This window comes from Theobroma cacao, chromosome 7 (genome assembly GCF_000208745.1).
Source record: "Theobroma cacao cultivar B97-61/B2 chromosome 7, Criollo_cocoa_genome_V2, whole genome shotgun sequence".
Lineage (NCBI taxonomy): Eukaryota > Viridiplantae > Streptophyta > Magnoliopsida > Malvales > Malvaceae > Theobroma > Theobroma cacao.
This window is the reverse complement of record NC_030856.1, coordinates 15,662,613-15,683,974: the sequence shown is the minus strand read 5'-3', so window position 1 is coordinate 15,683,974 and position 21,362 is coordinate 15,662,613. Positions and strand designations below refer to the sequence as shown.

Sequence of the window (21,362 nt, the reverse complement as noted above, 5' to 3'; positions counted from 1 at the left end):
AGCTCATGTGCACTCCCATACCGCACAAAGCTAGAATCACCCGTCATCACCTGCATGTGCACTTCCACCTGCACACCCATAGTTACAATTATCACACAATATTATCATTCAATGAATAGCATATATATCATCAGAATATAGGAACACATGGGTTCATCACATTACACATTTTACAACATAAAACGTTTCATCAAGGGCTTGTTCCCAAGCATGATTTAGAGAAAAAAAGTCAAATATAATTATTGAAGTGCTTCATCTCAACACATATGTATTTCCCAAAAATAATTTAATGCAAGTTCACTCATTCGTCCTTGTTGATTCTTTTGATCGACTCTAACTTCAACTAATGCTCCAAATGGACATGTGGGGCCTCATTGGAACTTATCACACACAATATAACCATAAAAAATATAACAGCCCACAAATCTAATTATTGGCCATCTATAACAACTTAAAATCAATCTTAAGTCATTTCTCACCTTGGTGGACATGTAGTTGAATTTTCTTAGTGAGGATTAAAAGGGGAGAACTCCTTCAAGAGTTGTCAAGCTAATTTGAAGAGATTTCCTCTCTAAAAATGTTCAGCTAGTGAGAGAAAGTGCAGAGGAAAAACTTTTTTTGAGGGTTTTTGAGGTGAAAAAGTGAAAGAGAACGAAAGACCCTATGAAAAAGTGTGCAAAAACATGAATTTTGGAGTTAGTATGAGAAGGTTATGGAGGTTTTAAGGTTTCTTTCAATGGAGGATGAAAGTTCTACAAAACAGAGAGAAGAAATGAGATGAAGATGAAGAGAGTGTTGGAACTTTAGATATTTATCTCTAAAGTCAATCAAAGTTTCACGTAATTTACAAAAAAGCCCCTTTTTGTTCTTTTGGTGTAGTGCTTTCACTTTGAAAAAGAATTTTGACCACTTTTTGATCAGAACCGGGAAAAGTTGTAAACATCAAAGTTGTATCCCTGCCTCTTAGCTTTCAAATAGTTCAGAAATCATGTCATTTGGACTTCTGTAAATACATGAAAAACTGAAACATATGCAAATAGAGCAACAGTCCATTATGCACCTTTATTCACCAATTGAAATTATTTTTGATCCTACTCCTATAAAAACATAAAATAATTATAAATAATGTAAAACTAATATCAATAACTTAAAATAAATATTTAAAAATAAATTAAACTAAACTAATAAAATGATTTGTATGTGCACTTGTGATAAAAAGGCAAGTTGGCAATTTACGATTTTCATGATCATGAAAGATATGAAGGTTATCAATACGTAGGCATACACTTGAAGTTGTAACTTATGTGTTTGGAGAATTTAAGATATAGTTAATTTCATGTGATTTGAACTGGTTATGTGGTAGTTAATTTAATGATTTGGCTGAGTGTTTGAAACTTGTTATGAATGGTTGGATGAGATTAGCATTTGTAAAAGTTAGTGAATCTCTTGACTATTTCTTGTGGACTATGAAAGTTGATGGAATGGAGGCACGTAGTGCCATGATATTGTGTGATGATAAATGACATGATATACATCATTGGAAGTGATTGTAAAAATAAGGGAAGAATAAATTCTTGAATCAATAATAAGGTAAGCATAAGGAGAATGATTAACATGGACAAATTTCATGACAATTTTAAGTTGAAGTGATTGAACTATGTGAGTTACGAGACAAGGAAAACAATCAGTTGCGAATATTAAGGAATTATGAAATACTAGAATTGGTGAGTAATTATGTGTGATAGTATGTAATTGAGAATTCATCATACAATACGGGAAGGATGTTGTTAAGTGAGACTTATGTGATTGATAACAAGTGTTAAGAGATAACGAAAGTTTAAAGATGTTGGCTAGGCATAGTGTATGTGATAAGTAAGAGAATATAAACGATTAAAGAAATTGCAGTATAGGCTTAGAGGAAAGCCATGTGGTTGAGAATGATTAGTGTAGTAATCTTAAAGGTAGAAGAATTGTTTGATAAAGTAAATTCCAGCAGTTGCAATGCCGCAGCCCTAATTGCCCAACGTTATCGCGCTAAGAACCCTTCATGGCTAAAAAGCACGATCACATTGTGAGTGGCATGAAGATGAAACTCACAAGATGAAGTATAGTCAATGGTCTTGATGTTGAGTTTTGTTATTTGGAGTTTTAAGTACATTGGAAAGGTGTTTATATGAGTGAATTGAAAGGTTTCTTTGTTTCCTTATATATTGGCATGTAAGTAAAAGAGAAGTTAGAGAGTTCTCAAGATGGCTACATTGAGATAAATTACCATGTGAAGTATTAAGATGAATAATATGTTGACTATAGTCAAATCCTAAAGATTAAGTCTTGTTAAAAAAATGAGTGAAACGTTAGATGAACGTATGAAACATTGACGAGGGATGTCAATACCAAGTGATGAAATTGTGAATGAAGGATTACAAGCGTGGCATAGAAAATGAATTAATATAACGTTAAAGAGCAAATAAGTGATTAAGTGTTTTGGGAATGCATGAACATCTTTGAGAAGGAATTACCAAACATACACAGCAAGTATAATATGTGGGATTTTGAAACTTGCTAAGGAGCTTAACGACTAAACTATGGGTTAAGTGATCATATGCGATAAAACATAAGTCTAAGGTAAGTATCTACAAGGAAATACTGAAGAGGAATCCTGCTATGAATCTTATGAAAACAAGCATTAAGTTACGTGGTTACAAAAAGGAAGTTGTAAGCTGAAAGTGATATCCGTATTGACATTAAAAAGTACTTGAGAAGAACTTTGTTTCAAGTCTTGCAATATCAAGTACAAATTGTAAATTGGCTAAGGGAGAATGGTGTTATATTAGTTTGAAAGAATGGTACAAAAGATGACTGAAGGTAACCTTGATAATGAAGTCGGATAATGAAAACCTCATAATGTATTATGGAAATTGGAAATAAAAAATGCGTGAGGCATGCGTAATTCGAAGGAGTCTAAGTCTTAAGTGACTAATTAATATCAAAATGCAATAAGGATGGAATATATATGTTAGAGGTATGAAAGATAATTGAGAAAAAAGGATAACTTTTAGGTATTATGGTATTGCGTAAGATGCAATGATCAAGTAAGGATGAATCCTTGAACAATCAATGAGATTATAAAGCATATATGAATACTAGATTATAATTTAATGAAAATGACATTTGGCAAGTGAGATGTGATTAATGACATTGTGATGTAAGGATATATAGTACGATGAAACTTAAGCATATAGTTGGCAATGATATATATGATATGAAGTTATGCATAGGCATAATGAGAATTCTATGGATTACGTAACAGATAACTTGTGGTAAGATGCAAGTTGAATGGTAATTCAAACAACCAAAAAGGGCAATTTGAAATTGATTATACCTTAATGTTCGTAGATTAAATATGAAAGTGTTGACATGCACTATGAGAATTATTATATTGAATCTTGGTTATGGATGGGAACAAATAAAGGGAAATGTAGTCTGAAAGCACTTGAACACAAGGATTCCCACACCTAATAAGGAACGTTGACACTTGAATGTGTATGTACATACATATGTGTGGAGTTAGTGATGTGCTCAATTAAAGTGAAGAATTGTTCTTAGTGATTTGAAATTTGAACTCAATATATTTGATGAGTTGTATAGATAATGCAATGATAAGAAATCCTATCAGAAATTGATCTATGTTGATATAAGAAATTTTTGAAGTAACAGTTAAAGAAATGATATCAAGGAAATATAACTTGTAGCGTGATTAAGCCATAAAAGATGGACAAATATGATTAAGAAGATTTAAGTTACAGAAATACGAGATAAATATGAAGAATGAGGGAATGGTTGAAAGATTCAACTCTCCATAATGTTGGAAATATGTATAGGAATGAATAGGGCATGCTTATAATGCCATAAGTTGTGTGATAATGCGTGGGGATAAGGCAAATGAATGTCAAAAAGTTTGACAAGAATCGAAATAAAGATATGTTTAAGGTTAGTAATGGAATTAAAGGCATACTTGAGATTTTAGTGATGAGAGAGAACAATGGTTGAAGGGTACTGTTATTTGATTCAAAGATGATAAAAGGTCTAAGTTACGTACCCTGACCTTGTCAAGTGTTCTAGTCGAACTGAAGGTAACGAGGTGAATAAATCAAAATTCCCCATGAAGAAGGAAATAAAATAAAATCATTGAGTGAGATTAACAACCTGATGTTAAGGTGAATTCGAGGATGGATTCTTTTTAAGTGGGGGACACTGTGATACCCCGTACCCTCGTATAGTAGTCAACATAACCTTATCAATAAGACAAAGGGCTAATTGACGTGGATTTAAGTGTCAAAGAGCAGTGGTAGGTGAAAGGAATATTCTAAAGTAAAATATTTTGCACACGAGGAAATAACAATTAAATAATAATATTTTTATTAAGGAGAAATTAACGAGATAAAAAGTGATCCAAAAGTGAACCAGGGCAACATAAGATTTTTTGGAGCCCTAGAAGGCTAGTGGAGAATTTTGAAATAAAATAATATTAAAATATTAATATCTTATCTGTGGTTGAAATTAATCATGAAGGAGGAGTATATGGCTAATCTAAGTAAAGGAGAAGAAATAAGAAAGAATTTCGAAGAAAAACAGCGATAGTTGTGCTCGTGTGTCTTTATTTAGTTGTGTCCGTGTGTCTTTATTAAATAGAGCTAGAGTAGGTAAGTAAATATTTAAATATTATGGTGATACCGCGTTGAAGTGCAAACTTTATATTTTCTTTTCACACATGTAAAGGAAGAAAAATAAAAGGAAATTGGAATTAAAAGATTGTTAGGAGGACTAAATTATAAAAGGGAGAAACTTGGAGGGCAAAACGATAATTTTTCCATGAGCTTGGTTAAAGCTTCCAAAGGAAGCTTTCACCTTTTTCCTTCTTATCCATGGCTGATCCTTATCTTCTCCATAAGGCATTTTCTTCTTCTCTTCCAACCCAATGCCATTTTCTCCCTTGCAACAAAAATCGATCTATTTTCTTTTTCTTTCTTTCTTCTCTTAATTCTTCATTTTTTTATCTTCTCCTTGGTCATCAATCCATCATTCTCCACCCATTTTCATGACAAATGGGCTTTAGGAGAGAGAAAGAAAAATCTCTTTTTCTTTTCTTCATTTTTCCATTATACTCTGCTTTCAACACTACCTAAGCTTTTTAGCTTTGGATCTACGTTTTAAAGCCAAAAGGTAAATATTTTCAACTCTTGGATTTTGAAATTCATGGGTTTATATATATTTTCAGATTTTATTTCTTAATTTTCTTCAAATTTCTTTTCTTGGAAGTATTAGGTTTCTATTTATTTGTGTACCTCCAAGCTCATCCAAGTAAAGAATCTTTAAATTGGAACAGTTGGTCTAAGGGGTTTGTAAATTAGACTAGAAATTTATGTTAAATGTTAGGTTAGAGTGTAGATTGTCTAGTGTAAATTTATTAAAGTTATTAGATTCAATTTATGACATAATCGAGGTTGTTATGGTTTATTGACAAATATAGGTGCTAACGATACTTCAGGTCTTACTTGGATTATGACCTTGTTGGTGCTAGTTTTGTAAGGTGAGTGAACTTGCATTTAAAAGGTTTTGAACAAATGCATATGTGTTGAATGAAATGATAGAATGTCCTTGGTTGACTCTTTTAAAATTTATGTACATGAACAAGCTTTTCAAAAGTGATACTTCTAAGTTTTTAAATGCATAATGTGAAGAATTACGTATTTGAAATATTATGTTGAATTGACAATTGAATTGTGGCATGTGATGTATTGTGATGCAAAGATTCTTGTTACATGTTGTTATGTGTGCCATGCATTAAACTGTATTGTTGAATGATAATGATAACCATGCGTGTGCGGAGTGGGAGTGCACATGACTGTGATGGTGGTGTGCGGTGTGGGAGTGAACACGATGATGACATTTGTCATGTGCGGTGTGGGAGTGCACATGATGGGGATGTGGTGTGCGATGTAGGATTGCACACGATGATGATGATATATGCCATGTGCGGTGTGGGAATGCACATGATATATGCCATGTGCGATGTGGGAATGCACATGATATTTACCATGTGCGGTGTGGGAGTGCACATGAGGATATTAGCTATGTGCGGTGTGAGAGTGCACATGAGCTGAGTTGAGGATGGCAATTGTGTGCGTTGAGCCATGTTGTCTAATTAGGATTGACCTTGATGTGTTTCATGCATGTTTGAAATGTGATTACATTGAATGTTGAAAGTTGAATTTCCTAAATGTTTTAAAATGATTTAAAAGTCAACATGGCATCGAGTTTTTTTATGATATACAAATTGCATGGTTTCAATATAAGTGCATCATGTTTTCAAAAAATCTTCATATCGTTTTCTTGTTCCCTTCCTATGTTCACTCACTAGGTTTATACTCACCCTTTTCAACTTCATGTTTTCGTTTTTAGGATCAAAGGTAGTTGAATCCTAGGTCCATATGCTCCCTCCTATTCATCTTTCGGTAGGTTCACTACGACTCTCAATGATAGCACCCACGCCTAGAGTCACTCCACTTGTTGTCAAGGGTTTGTTGTATGTTTATATGTGATGGTTTAATATAAATTGTGAGATTTGTTGTGAACTTTGTATTACTTGGTTTTCACGATTTAAATTTTGAAGAGATTGTTATTTGAAATTACAAGTTTTAGATCCTAAAGAAAAAAGAAGTGATAGATGGACTACTAACAAGTTTACATAGAGAGGCTTGCTTAGGCCTGGTGGGCTTTGCCTATTGGGCCCATGTGTCGATCATGGCCCAAAGTTTTGGGCTGTGACAGCCCATTGGGTCCATGCGCCAATCATAGCCTGAGATTTGGGCTGTGACAGCATCCCTTGTGTACCGATTATAAAGTGAGAATATTTGTGACAGCAAAGATCTACAAGATTTGAAAGAAATAGATGCATCCATGTGGGTTAATCTTGGAATGCATGGTGATTTTGAGCTATGTAAGCAATGGGTAAGTGTTTTAGTCATGAAATCACAAGTATAAAGGAGAAATGAGATGTGTATTAATTGTCTCTGCTTGTGGCAGCAATGATGACCGAGGATGTAAGGAAATGATGACCTATTTGTGGAATTCAATCTAAACCTGAAAGGTAAGCATGCAATGTGACTACATTGTGTTGTGTTGGCTTTCTTTGGTTCAAAGTATGTGGATTGTATGTTAAATTATTGCGAATGGTGAGGATGAAAAATGTGAAAGTAGATTAAGGATTAATTGATTGAAGTGTAGAAAGGACCTCCTTTGCACTAAAAATCCATTTGGTGTTGCCATAAAAAATCAATTTGCAAGAAAATGGGAAATTCTAAAGTTTCATCTACCAAATTTAACATGCATTACAACCATAAATCATATTCATGAGCTTTCTATAACACACACAATTACATATACATACATCGGCATCATGTGTGCACTCCCTACTCGCACACTCTATTATCATCACATGTGCACTCCAGTCGCTACTCGCACACTCCATCATCATCATGTGCGCACTCTCTACTTGCACACTTCAACATCACCACCCAACATCATTCATAGATACACAACACATATTCATAAGATATATACACACCTACCAACATAATATAAAGCATACGGATTAATCCTTATACACATCTCACATTTCACAATATCAAAAACATTTAATCAAGGCTTGTTCCCTGGCACACATTTGCAAAGAAAAGTTGGATAAAATCATTCAAATATCTTGTGCAAACACATTCACATTCCCAAAACAAGTTCAAAATGCAAGTCCACTCACCAGTATTTCGTTGAACCTTTAGTCGATTCTAACTTCCCTAATGGTCCAAATGGGACGATGGGGCTTCATTGGAACCTATCATCACATTAACATCACAATTAACTCAATTCTCATAATCACAAGTTCTACAAGCTATCATCTACTAGTTTCCAAGTGCCATGAAATTGCTATCCATTTTCACTATTCTAATCACTCCAAAGTGAATTTCCAACCTCAACTACCAAAATACCCACAAGTCTAAACATTAATCATTTTCAACACTAAAAATCAATTCTAGTTCACTACTCACCATGGTAGCTTTGTGCTTGAAATTCCTTCCAAAAACTTTCAAGCTATTAATAAAGCTTCCATTTTCTCTCTCTAAAGCACCTACCTAGTGAGAGACAGTATGGAAATAAGATTTTTTTCAAGGGTTTTAAAGAGAGAGTGGAAGAGCACAAGGATTTATAAAAGGGTGCACCAAAAGCAAGTAAAATGGAGCTATTTTGATGGAGGTTAGGGAGGTTCATATCAAGCTTCCATGGAGGTTGGAAGCAACGTGAAAGCGAAGAAGGAAAAAGAAGAAGAAGTTGTTGGAAAATAGGAGAAGAAACTGCTGGAAGAAAAAGATATTTATAGCCCAAGCTTATCCACTCCACTTAAATTACCAAAATGCCTTGACAAGTCAACTTGTTTGCCTCCAATCCTTTACACAATCTTTTACTCATTTGACACTAAGACAAGGTCCATAATGGTCCAGGAATGCTCGGGTTCATGAAAACTTAAAAATTTTCACCCGAGGTGAAAAAATGATTATTTTGCCCCTACCGTGGAAATCATCATCATTTTTATTTCCTTCATCATTTTGCCCTTATTTAATCATCCATTTATACCTTAGGCCTACTTAGGCCATAAAATTGTTTAAAATCTTACTTTTAGGGGCTTCCTAAGGAAATGACGAAATTACACCTGATAAGAGATATCGCATCTACTTCTATCTACGAGTCTATAAAGGTCAAAGTCTCACATTCACCCCTACTTAAAGAAATTCAGTCCCCAAATTTAAATTCAACTATAAGATAACATAACTCTAAGCATCAAAGAAGTGTGGATATTTGGTCCGCATTTCCTCATCGGCTTCCCACGTTACCTCTTCATTGGTGTGGTTTTGGCATAACACTTTCACTGAGGCTACATCCTTCGAACGGAGCTTTTTGACTTGCTTATCAAGGATAGCCACTAGTTGTTCCTCATAGGTTAGATCATCTTGCAACTGGATGGTTTTATATCGTATTACATGAGATGGATCGGGGTTATATTTTCTAAGCATTGACACATGGAATACGGTGTGAATATTCGAAAGGTCTGGTGGTAGCGCCAAATGATACGCCACAGCTCCAACCTTTTCTAAGATCTTAAAGGTTCCTATATACCGAGGACTTAATTTTCCTATCTTACCGAACCTCATTACCCCTTTTGTTGCTGAGACCTTAAAAAATACGTGATCTCCCACTTGACATTCTAAGTCTCTCCATCTATTATCAACATATGACTTTTTCCTACTTTGTGCTGACAACATTCTCTATCGAATCATATGTATCTTCTCAGTGGTGTCCTACACCAACTCAGACCCTAAGAGTTTCCTTTCTCCCAGCTCTAGCATCTAATAGGTGACCTACACCTCCGTCCGTATAGTGCCTCAAAGGGTGCCATCTGGACGCTAGCTTGGAAATTGTTGCTGTAGGCAAACTCTACTAAGAGTAGATATCGATCCCACCTGACCCGAAGGTCTATCACACAGGCCCTCAACATATCTTCTAATGTCTGTATCGTTCGTTCAGACTGTCCATTAGTCTGTGGGTGGAATGTTGTACTAAAATCCAACTTAGTGCCCAATGCTTTCTGCAACTTTCCCCATAACCTACTAGTGAACTGTGCTCCTCTGTTAGATACTATAGAAATGGGAATACCATGCTGTCGTACTATCTCATCCACATAAACTTGAGCATATTGGGCAGCCTCATAAGTAGTCTTAATTGGAAGAAAATGGGCTGACTTTGTTAACCGGTCTTCTATTATCCAAATTGAGTCATATCCCCGCCTAGTTTGAGGCAAACTCGTTACGAAATCCATTGAAATATGCTCCCACTTCCATTCGAGCACTGGTAATGGCTGTAGTAGCCCCGTAGGCTTTTAATGCTCAGCCTTAACCTATTGACAAACCAGGCACTTGGAGACAAAGTCAGCTACATCTTTCTTAAGTCTTTCCCACCAATACACCTCTTTCAAATCCTGATACATCTTTGTAGCCCCTAGATGTACCACATAGGCTGCCATATGCGCTTCCTCCAATATTTCCCTTCTTAATCCACCACTATTGGGTACATAAAGTCTGGATCCATACCTCAGCACTCCATCTGTGCTTTTAGTAAACATCTTCCTTTTCCTTCCTTGAGAATCTTCTAAGGCCTTAACTACAAACTCATCTTTACTTTGTGCTTCTTTAATCCAGTCTATTCAAATAGGCCTCATTCTAAAATGTGCTAGTAATGCATTTACCTCCGAAACTTCCAAATGCACACTCATGTCTCCCAAACTATGAATCTCCTTAATCAAGGATCTCATATCTATAAAAATATGTGCCAAGCTCCCCATCGATTTTCAGTTCAAGGCATCTACCACTACATTTGCCTTAACGAGATGGTAAAGAATAGTACAATCATAATCTTTTAGCAACTCCATCTATCTACGTTGTCGTAAGTTAACATCCCTCTGCTGAAATATATACTTTAAACTTTTGTAGTCCGTATATATCTCGCAAGTCTCATCGTACAAGTAATGCCTTCAAATCTTTAAGGCAAACACAATTACTACCATCTCCAAATCATGTACGAGGTAATTCTGCTCATGCCTTTTAAGTTACCTTGATGCATACGTAATCACCTTCCCATGCTGCATTAATACACACCTTAAAACAACCAGCGATGCATCACAAAATACCATATAACCCCCCGTGCCTTGCGGTAGGCTTAATACTAGAGCTGTGGTGAGACATGCCTTAAGCTTCTCAAAGCTATCCTCACAAGCATCAGACTACTCAAATTTTGTATCTTTACGTGTTAGCTTAGTCAAAAAGGTGACTATTTTGGATAAGTCCTTCACAAATCAACAATAATAGCTTGCCAAACCCGAAAAGCTTCTAATCTTCGTATCTGATGTTGGCCTTGGCCACTTTTCCACTGCCTCAACTTTCTTTGAATCAACTTGTAATACCACATGTCCCAAGAATGCAACGCTTTCAAGCCAAAACTCACACTTGGAGAACTTGGCATCCAATCGATGTTCTCTCAAAGTTTGGAGCACTATCTTAAGATGCTGCTCATGCTCCTCCCTACTCCTCGAGTATATCAAGATATCATCAATAAACACCACTACGAACTTGTCCAAATAAGGCTTGAACACTTGGTTCATCAAATCCATAAAGGTCGTAGGGGCATTCGTAAGCCCAAATGACATCACCAAGAACTCATAATGCCCATTCCTTGTTTGAAATGCAATCTTTGTTACATCCTCATTTCGGATCCTCAACTGATGGTACCCAAATCGTAGACCTATTTTAGAGAAACACTGTGCTCCTTGTAATTGATCAAATAAATCATCTATCTATGGAAGAGGATACTTATTCTTCACCATTACCTTATTAAGCTGTCGGTAATCAATGCACAATCTAAGTGACCCATCTTTTTTCTTTGCAAATAGCACCGGTGCTCCCCATGGGGATACACTAGGATGAATGGAGCCTTTATCCAACAAATCTTCTAATTGATCCTTAAGCTCTTTAAGCTCCGCAGGTGACATTCTATATGAGGGTATGGATATAGGTCTAGTGTCGGGGAATCAAATCTATGCAAAATTCAATCTCCTGCTCGGGAGGCAAACCTGGTAGTTCTTTAGGAAATACATCCATGAACTCATTCACCACCGACACTTGGCTTATATCTCCAACCTTTGCTTGAATATCCCTTACCACAGCCAAGTGACCTATACAACCCTGCCGTAACAACCTTTTGGTAGACATGATCGATATCAAATTAGTTAGAGTATTACTCTTATCCCCTTGAATACTAAATGATGATTCATCGGCAAAATCAAACCTAACCAATTTATGATAGCAATCCACACTGGCATGGCAGGGTGATAGCCAATCCATTCCCAAGATCACATCAAAGTCTAAGGTGTCTAACACCACTAAATTCACCAAAGTATCCTTGTCCTTTACTCGCACTACAAAGGACTCATATTCCCATTTGGCCACAAATACCTCTTTTAAAGGAGTAGACACTACTAATTGTTCTTCTCTCCTAACACGATCTTTATCCAAATGAGATGCAAAACATGGAGAGATAAAAAGTTAGGTAGCACCAGGATCAAATAAGACTCAAGCATTCGTATTACAAACGGAAAGAGTACCTGAGACCAATGCATTGGATGTTTGGGCCTCTTAGGGTGTTAAAGCATAAACCCTTGCTTGGTCCCTACCAACAGAACTTTGACGTCCGGACCCAGATGGCCTGCTTTGAGAAGAAGTAACAGCACCTCTACCTCTTGATCCACTAGCCTCCTAACCAGATGAGGCAGCAATTGAAGGAGTAGATGAAATTGACTGGGCGGAGCCATGAGCAGAATCTTGTGATTGATGAGCCATCGGATAATTCCTCCTAATATGTCAAGGTTGACCACACCCATAACAAACTTTCATAGTATGGAAACATCGTCCACTATGTCGCACTCCATAATTATTGCAACGATCAATATCTTGACTACCCTACCTTGAATCTTGTTGTCTTCCCCGACTAAAAGTTTTTTGCCTTGATCCAATGCTGACACTAGTCAAATCACTCCCTTGTTGGGGTAATCGTGAGTCCCTCTGTGGACCCTGATGGCTAGAAGATGGAATACCACTGCTGAAATCCTTGTGACCTTGATATCCCTCTATCATGGGCTTTTTTGCTCTATCCCTCATAGCTCTACTCTCACTAGTCCTCATCTCAATCTGCTGAGTGCAATCCAGTGCTGCGGAGTAGATATTGAAATCTCGAGATGCAACAAGCCTGAATAATGGCTCCACTAGCCCATCCACAAACCTTTGAATCTTCATCTCTTCAGTAGAAACTAGATAGGGCGCATACCGAGCCAACTGAGTGAATTTAATGTCATACTCCGATACCGTCATACTCCAGGTCTGTACTAGAGCCTCAAACTCTCTGGCTCTAGCATTACGTACACTGAGTGGTAAAAATCGATCTAAAATGGATGTACTGAACTCACTCCAAGTTAATAGTGCTGCATCCATTGGTCTACCTGTACATAGAAAACTATACCACTCTTGCGCCACGTCCTCTAATCGGAAGGTGGCTAGCTCAACTGACTGGACACTAGAACATCCCAAGGCTTTACAAATCTTCTCCATCTTATCTAAGAAAACCTGTGGTTTCTCTGATGCATCAGACCCTGAAAATGATTGAGGCTTGAGCTTAGGAAATTAGGAAGAGAAATCTCTAAGTGACCCCTCTCAACCTCATGATGTTGGGGGTCAACTTGTCCTTGGGAACTAGGGGATTCTTGTACCGTAGGTCTCCCCTCCACTACCCTCTTTATATCGTCCAAACGAGCTGCCATCATCTCTATAACCTGATTAACTCCCTGCAGGCCTGTCGCCAAGTCATCAATGGTAATGCCCCCAATTGGTTATCTATCAACATCACCCGAAGATTGTCCCTCATCTTGTCTACTCACAAGCATATCCACCCTCACCGCCCTAGTGGCTCTGCAACGTCTACCTCGCCCCTTAAGGGTGGATGCTCGTGGCCTATCTGTCAACTCATCAGGAGCATCTTGCTCCTCCATCCGTCTTGAGACGGCCCATGTCTTAGGTGGCATTTTTACCTAGACAAGAGTAAACACCTATTGTTAAACACAACTTATAATCATACTTGAGGCAAAAAGGTGGTTTTTAAGATAGGAAATTTATGCGATCACTGGGTTGTAAAATGTGTCGTAGTTCACACTTCATAACCAAAGTTTCCACATAAATTCCCGATAGTCCGCTGCACCAACAAAAAGGAAGTCCTAGGACCTAGCAACCTAGGGCTCTAATACCAAGTCTATCACGACCTAATTCCTGGGCCATGACCGGTGCATGGGCCCAATGGACATAGCCCACTGAGCTCAAGCAAGCCTATTTATGTGACTCCATTCATCGATTTCATCATTCGTTCTTACCATTGTATTTCGAAGTTCTTAGTAACGAGTATGTCAAAACTTTTCTATCGAAACCATATATTCACATTTATATGATTCAAAATAATATTATCTGTGCCATTACATAGTGGCAACATTAAACAATATAAACATCTATTGCTTAAGACATATACACGTCTTAACAATTTACATCAGGGCACGTGTGTTCAACAAAAAGGACTCTAAACTTTCAGCGGAGCAACCATAGCAAAGGTGTAGCTACTGAATGCCATTGACACCTACCAAAAGATGGATACAAGTTTATGAAGACACCTCATCCTAGTTACCTGTTGCCTATTGATCTGAAAACATGAAGTTGAAAACGGTGAGTATAAACTCAATGAGTGAACATAAGAAGGGAAAAGGAAGAATTTGGAAATCATGATGCACTTGTTTCAAAAACAATGCAATTGATTTAGTTTCTTACTAAAAACCCCTCATTTCAAACTTTGATTAATAACTTCATAGTGTTGCAAAAACCCAAGATCAATCCATAAAGTTAAATGGGTGAAAAATATGTCAAAATCAAGCAAGCTAGAAAGCATGGCAGCAACTTTCTCGTTGCAGCAAAGTTCATTCTCCCGGCAGTGAGATTCAGGCGGCCAAAACAGAAAATTTCTCGCTGCAGCAAGAATTAGTGTTAGTTTGCATATGTTTCAGTTTTTCTATTATATCTCCCGCTTAAGAAGTCCAATTGATCTGATTTTTAGACCATTGGAAAGACAAAAGATAGGGATTAAACTTTGATGTTTACCACTTTTCCCAGTTCGGAAGGGAAGATTGTCAAAATTCTCATCAAAGTGAAAGCATTGCATCAAAACCTGAGAGTTTCTCGCTACAGTGAGATTTATTCTCGCTGCAGCGAGTTGTTGGTTGCCAAAACACAATGTTTCTTGCTACAGTAAGAAACAGGGCACCTAAGTGTAAAAAGGGCCTCCTTTGCACTAAAAATATATTTGGTGTTGCCATAAAAAATCAATTTGCAAGAAAATGGGAAATTCTCAAGATTCATCATGTCAAATTTAACATGCATTACAACCATAAACCATATTCATGAGCTTTCTATAACACACACAATTACATATACATGCATCATCATCTTGTGTGCACTCCACTCCCTACTCGCACACTCCATCATTATCATGTGTGCACTCTTTACTCGCACACTTCAACATCACCACCCAACATCATTCATCAATACACAGCACATATTCATAAGATATTTACACACCTACCAACATAATATAAAGCATACGGATTAATCCTTATACACATCTCACATTTCACAATATCAAAAACATTTAATCAAGGCTTGTTCCCTAGCACACATTTGCAAAGAAAAGTTGGATAAAATCATTCAAATATCTTGTGCAAACACATTCGCATTCCCAAAACAAGTTCGAAATGCAAGTCCACTCACCAGTATTTCGTTGAACCTTTAGTCGATTCTAACTTCCCTAACGGTCCAAATGGGACGATGGGGCTTCGTTGGAACCTATCATCACATTAACATCACAATTAACTCAATTCTCATAATCACAAGTTCTACAAGGTATCACCTACTAGTTTCCAAGTGCCATTAAATGGCTATCCATTTTCACTATCCTAATCACTCCAAATTGAATTTCCAACCTCAACTACCAAAACACCCACAAGTCTAAACACTAATCATTTTCAATGCTAACAATCAATTCTAGTTCACTACTCACCATGGTAGCTTTGTGCTTGAAATTCTTTCCAAAAACTTTCAAGCTATTAATAAAGCTTCCTCTTTCTCTCTCTAAAACACCTAACTAGTGAGAGAGAGTATGGAAATAAGATTTTTTTCAAGGGTTTTAAAGAGAGAGAGTGGAAGAGCACAAGGATTTATGAAAGGGTGCACTGAAAGCATGAAAAGTGGAGTTATTTTGAGGGACGTTCATATCAAGCTTCCATGGAGGTTGGAAGCAAGTTAAAGCGAAGAAGGAAGAAGAAGAAGAAGCTGTTGGAAAATGGGAGAAAAAGCTGCTGGAAGAAAAAGATATTTATAGCCCAAGCTTATCCACTCCACTTAAATGACCAAAATGCCTTGACAAGTCAACTTGTTCTCCTCCAATCCTTTATGCAATCTTTTAGTGCTTTGACACTGGGACAAGGTCCATAATGGTCTAGAAATGCTCAAGTTCATGAAAACTTAAAAATTTTCACTCGAGGTGAAAAATGACCATTTTTCCCCTACTGTGGAAATCATCATCATTTTTATTTCCTTCATCATTTTACCCTTATTTAATCATCCATTTATGCCTTAGGCCTACTTAGGCCATAATATTGTTTAAAATCTTACTTTTAGGGGCTTATTAAGAAAATAATGAAATTACCCCTGATCAAGGATATCGCATCTATTTCTATCGATGAGTCTATAAAAGTCAAAGTCTCATAGTCATAAGTGGTGCTATTATCCAGGTTTGAGATGCCACTCGAGACACAAGCAAATGTTGCAGAGATCTTAAAGTAAATGCTTCTAACACAAGGTTAATGTAATGATATATCCCTTTGATTAGGGATGGATGAAGGTGGAGCTGGACTGTTCAATCTATAATAATTTTTTGATTTGATGGAGTTATGATTTGAACCCATGGTTGTTAATGGGAAGAAAAATTAGATGACTATGGATTGTATTTGAGGTCAATATAAAGGGGCACGTGTGATAATGGTAATAAGAGGCATATTTTGACTGGAATAAATAGTGATTGTTAAGATTCACTTGAGGTTTATAAATTTAAGTATTAAGGGAGGTATAAATTGATACTCACATGCACGAAGGTAAGTGCACTGTGTTAATTAAGCTTGCCCTGCCCATATATGAATGGTGTTGAACTTCCAAAATATTTTATATGCGGATTTGTGTTGAATATGTGTATAGCAGTTTAGAAGGAGTTGGGTTTGATTTCAATTAAGTGATTGGGAGATCCTAAGGTTTGATTTGAACTATGTTGGGTTGTAATTGTAAGTGCATGATTTAGCTCAAGGGTGAAAATTAGTGACTATTATGATTGATGTGTGGCCAATAAGTAAAAAGTTAGTAAGCAAACATGCTCTATGGATAGACTTAAATTTTGCTATGCTTAGTACGAAGCCAATGAATTAAAGGACTAGTGGTGAATGTGGTAGTTTAAAGTTAAATGACTTAAGAAAATTGATTATAGTCTAAATGCCTTATGGAGTTTTAAATTTGAGCTGGATATACGAATCGCTTTAAAGGATCAATTTAAGAGTCTAATTGGATTAGTATGCAAACTATGGTGTAAATGATTAGTTTTGAATTTGATTTCTTCAAAGGTAAGGGACTTAGAATTATTGATTTTTGGATATGCTCTAAGAAGGAGTTTCTGCATCCTAAGTTTAGAATAATTTTGACCTTATGGCCGCAAGAACGAGATGCAACAACTAAGTGAATTGTCTATTTTATAAATGTAATTGGTTAAGGATTGATAAGAAATCATGATTTTAACACTAAGCGGTGTACAATTCGATATTTATGTATTTAAGAGTTATTTGAAGACAAGTGCTTAAGCAAAGTTGCACTAAATGTTATGGTAAAGGAATAAGATTGTTAGTAGTGAAATATGCCTAAACAATGATTTTGGCATACCACAAAGAGGGTGAAATAGATGTTGAAATTAATGTTCTGATAGCGTACGTATGATAGAAGTTAGTTTTACAAATTGTAGTTTTTATGAGAATGAAATATATAAAGGTTATCAATATGTGGGCATATACTTGGGGTTGTAATTTATGAGTTTAGGGAATTGTTTTGATAAAGTAAATTTCCAATGGCTGTAGTGTCGCATTGCTGAACGTCGATTTGAATTTGAGGATGAATTCATTTTAAGTGGGGGAGACTGTAGTACCCCATACATTGATATGGTGGCTAACAATGCTAGTTTTATGTTATTTATATTTATTTTATGTTTTTATAGGAGTAGGATCAAAAATAATTTCAATTGCTGAAGAAAGGTGCACAATGGACTGTTGCTCTATTTGCATATGTTTCGGTTTTTCAAGTATATCTCACACTACACAAGTCCAAATGAAATGATTTTTGAACCAGTAGAAAGCTAAGAGGAAGGGATACAACTTTTTTGTGTACCACTTTTCCTAGTTCTAATGGAAAAGTGGTCAAAATCTTTGTCAAAGTGAAAGTATTGCACTAGAAGAATAGAGTTGGACAAAACCATGAACGCCACGGCGCTGAAACTTAGTGCCGCGGCCTTGACTGTAATTTCCACCAATAACAAGTTTATGGGACTTTGGAAGCTAGGGCTTTTGGGAGGCTATTCAAGGGACCTTTTTAGAGGATTTTGGACCTTTTCTTAGTGTCAAAAGAATAAAAAGATTGCACAAAGGATAAGAGTAAGATAAGCCACCTTGTTAAGGGCATTATTGTAATTGCATGAAAAATTGGATAAGCTTTGGCTATAAATATCAATTTCCAGCAACTTCTTCTAATTTTTCTAGTAGCTTCCACCAGCTTCCAGCAACTTCTTTTTTCTTCCTCCCCACCCAATGCCATATTCACCGCTACCACCATGAAAATGGAGTTTTTCAATTTCTTTTCCTTGTTTTCTTCTTATTTCCTTTCTTTTCTTACTTCTTTCTTCTCCAAACTTCTTGGGCACTAAACCTAAAGTTTTAAGCCCCAATTTCCAGCACATATAAACCCTAGGAGGAGAATAAAGAAAAAAAGAGAAAAAGGAAGAAAAGCTTGGTTTTGTAATTCAAGAAAGCTAAGGTAAGGATTTTGTGTATTTAAGCTTATGGTTGGTTAAATTCTTGAAAAATGATGTGTGAATCATTTTGTCGCAGCTATGGTGACCATGGGTGTGAGGAAATTATGAAATTTGTTGGGTGAAATTCAAGCTAAAACCAAGTGGTAAGCTTAATGCTACAATTTGAAGCTTATGATTGGTCTAGTACGGTGAGAATGATTATGTGCATAGGTAGTGTTATTGTGATGTCATGGGTATGGTTGGAAGGCAATTATATTGATTGGAAGTTTGGTGTGTACATATGTGTTGTTAGGAATGGTTTAAAAGGTTATGCTTGTTGGTGTGCACGAATGAATATTAATGTTATGCTTGGTGGCAACATGTAAATTAGGATGGTGGTACATGTAGCCTTAGAAAATGTTGATGGAAGTAAATTTATAATTGCTGCCATATGTTAGGTAATTGTTGTGGAAATGATGGATAAACTTGATAAATATCCTTAGACAAGATTTATATTTGTTCTAGAGTCATAAATAAGTTGCTGGTATCCATAATCTAAAGAATTATGCAAGTAAAGATAAAGGCCACTTTGGTAAATAATGTGTCAAGATATAAGTTAGTTGGATGAGGATTCATGATTGAAGGAAAAAAAAAGTAAAAATGAGGTACACTAAAGATATTGAATTTGGATTGATGCTATGAAGTACAAAAGTAAAGATAGTGCACAGTCGTGGCGTGCTGGAAGGAATAACGAGTGACCGGCAAGTAAAATAGCTAGATACGCCTCCGAAAAAATAACGATGTAATATCCCGCTATCATAAGGTGAGTGAACTTGCATTTCAAAATGTTTTGGAGAAATGTTTACGTGTTTCAATGTATCATTTGGAAATTTCATCAATTTTTGCTTTAAAATTTCCTGGGAACAAGCCCTTGATAAAATGTTTGATGTTGTGAAAAGTGAAATGTGTAAAAGGATGAATCCATATGCTTTTGTATAATGTTGATATATATATATTATGTCATAAATGGCACCATTGTGTGACAAATGCAACTGTGCATGTGTGAGGTGAGTGTGCGCTTGTCGGCGATGACGGTAGGGAGGGAGATGGATGGGATGTACAACTATGTGCACGATGTGGTGGGATGCACATGAGCTGGGTGAGATGCACATAATGAATCTTGAAAGTTTTTCGTTTATTTGCAAATTGATTTTATTGCAACAAGAAACATTCTGTTTATACTACCTTGCTTGGATAATTGCTGGAAATTTCCTCTCTTTCTAATTTCATACTAAATATGGTTCCTTCATCATTAAATGATTTAATAACCAAGGGTTTAATGGAGGGATTTTAACAAGAACTTGAATTAAGTTGCATTGTTTTCAAATAAGAGCATCATGATTATCAACTTTTCTTATCGTTGCTTATTCCCTTCCTATGTTCACTCACTGGGTTTATACTCACTGTTTTTAAACTTCATCTTCTCAGATTCGAAGGTAGTTGGGACCTAGATTGAGTGTCCATGTATGCTCGTCTTCTTGGTAGGTACTATGGCAACTCAGTAGCGGTACCTTCACTTAAAGTCACTCCGTTGACAGTTGAGAGTCTTTTGTCCATGCACACACATATGTAATGTAAACTACTAAGAGTCATGTTATAAATGAAGTATGTGTATGTTGGATTGATAATGATGCCCTTATGAGATGGAAATGAATGACAGTACTTTGAGGTAATACAAATATGAATATTCAGTTGCTATAAACTATTACTAAAACATTCATCGTTGAGAATTACAACACATAAGTTTAAAGATGATGGATGGAATGAGGAATAAGATCTCATAAATAGGCTTGCTTAGGCCTAATGGGCTACGCCTATTAGGTCCATGCACCGATCATGGCCCGGGATTTGGGTCGTGACAGTTTTAGTCTAACCTTTATGCAAATGCTTACACCATGTATTTTAGTATGAAAAGCAATTTGAAAGGTTATCGGACCTTGTTTTCCAAATGATTTAAAGCAAAAGAGTTGGAAACCTCGATTTGGTTTTGAAAACAATTTTGACAAACCGAGAGCGTTGAGAGTAGGCCGAATGTCACATCAAAATAGTGTGAACTTTGTGCACAAATGAGCTCTAGCTAGAGAGCCTTTGGGTCACCGACGAGCTGTTAGACGTGGTTAGGCCACAGTTTATGATTATTCGTGGCAAGGCCACGGGTTGTTATACGTGGTTGCAGCCACTTGATTTCTCCGATGTTGGCTAACATCGTTGAGACTACCATGGTTATGGGAATCCGGTGGAGGGGGGCCTCCCAGATTGTTATTACGTGGAAGAAAGTCCATAGATTGATTATTTATGATTACCTACTCGGGAGCCTTGAGAGTTTTTAGACTCCTACTCTTTTGCATGGTGGAGAGTTAATGTTTTCCATAGCTCCCTCAATTGAATGAAAGCTTTCAGTGCTTATATGTGATCATGAGTTGATTTATGTGGATGTACACGTTGATATTTACATGCCA

The 21,362-nt window shown here is 36.4% G+C and overlaps 1 protein-coding gene across 1 annotated transcript; it reads right to left on the bottom strand.

Annotated features, from left to right (window-relative positions):
• Positions 8,886 to 9,263, bottom strand: LOC108662810. Its single transcript, XM_018124397.1, has one exon. It carries the CDS (start codon positions 9,261 to 9,263, stop codon positions 8,886 to 8,888), a length of 378 nt encoding a protein of 125 aa, XP_017979886.1.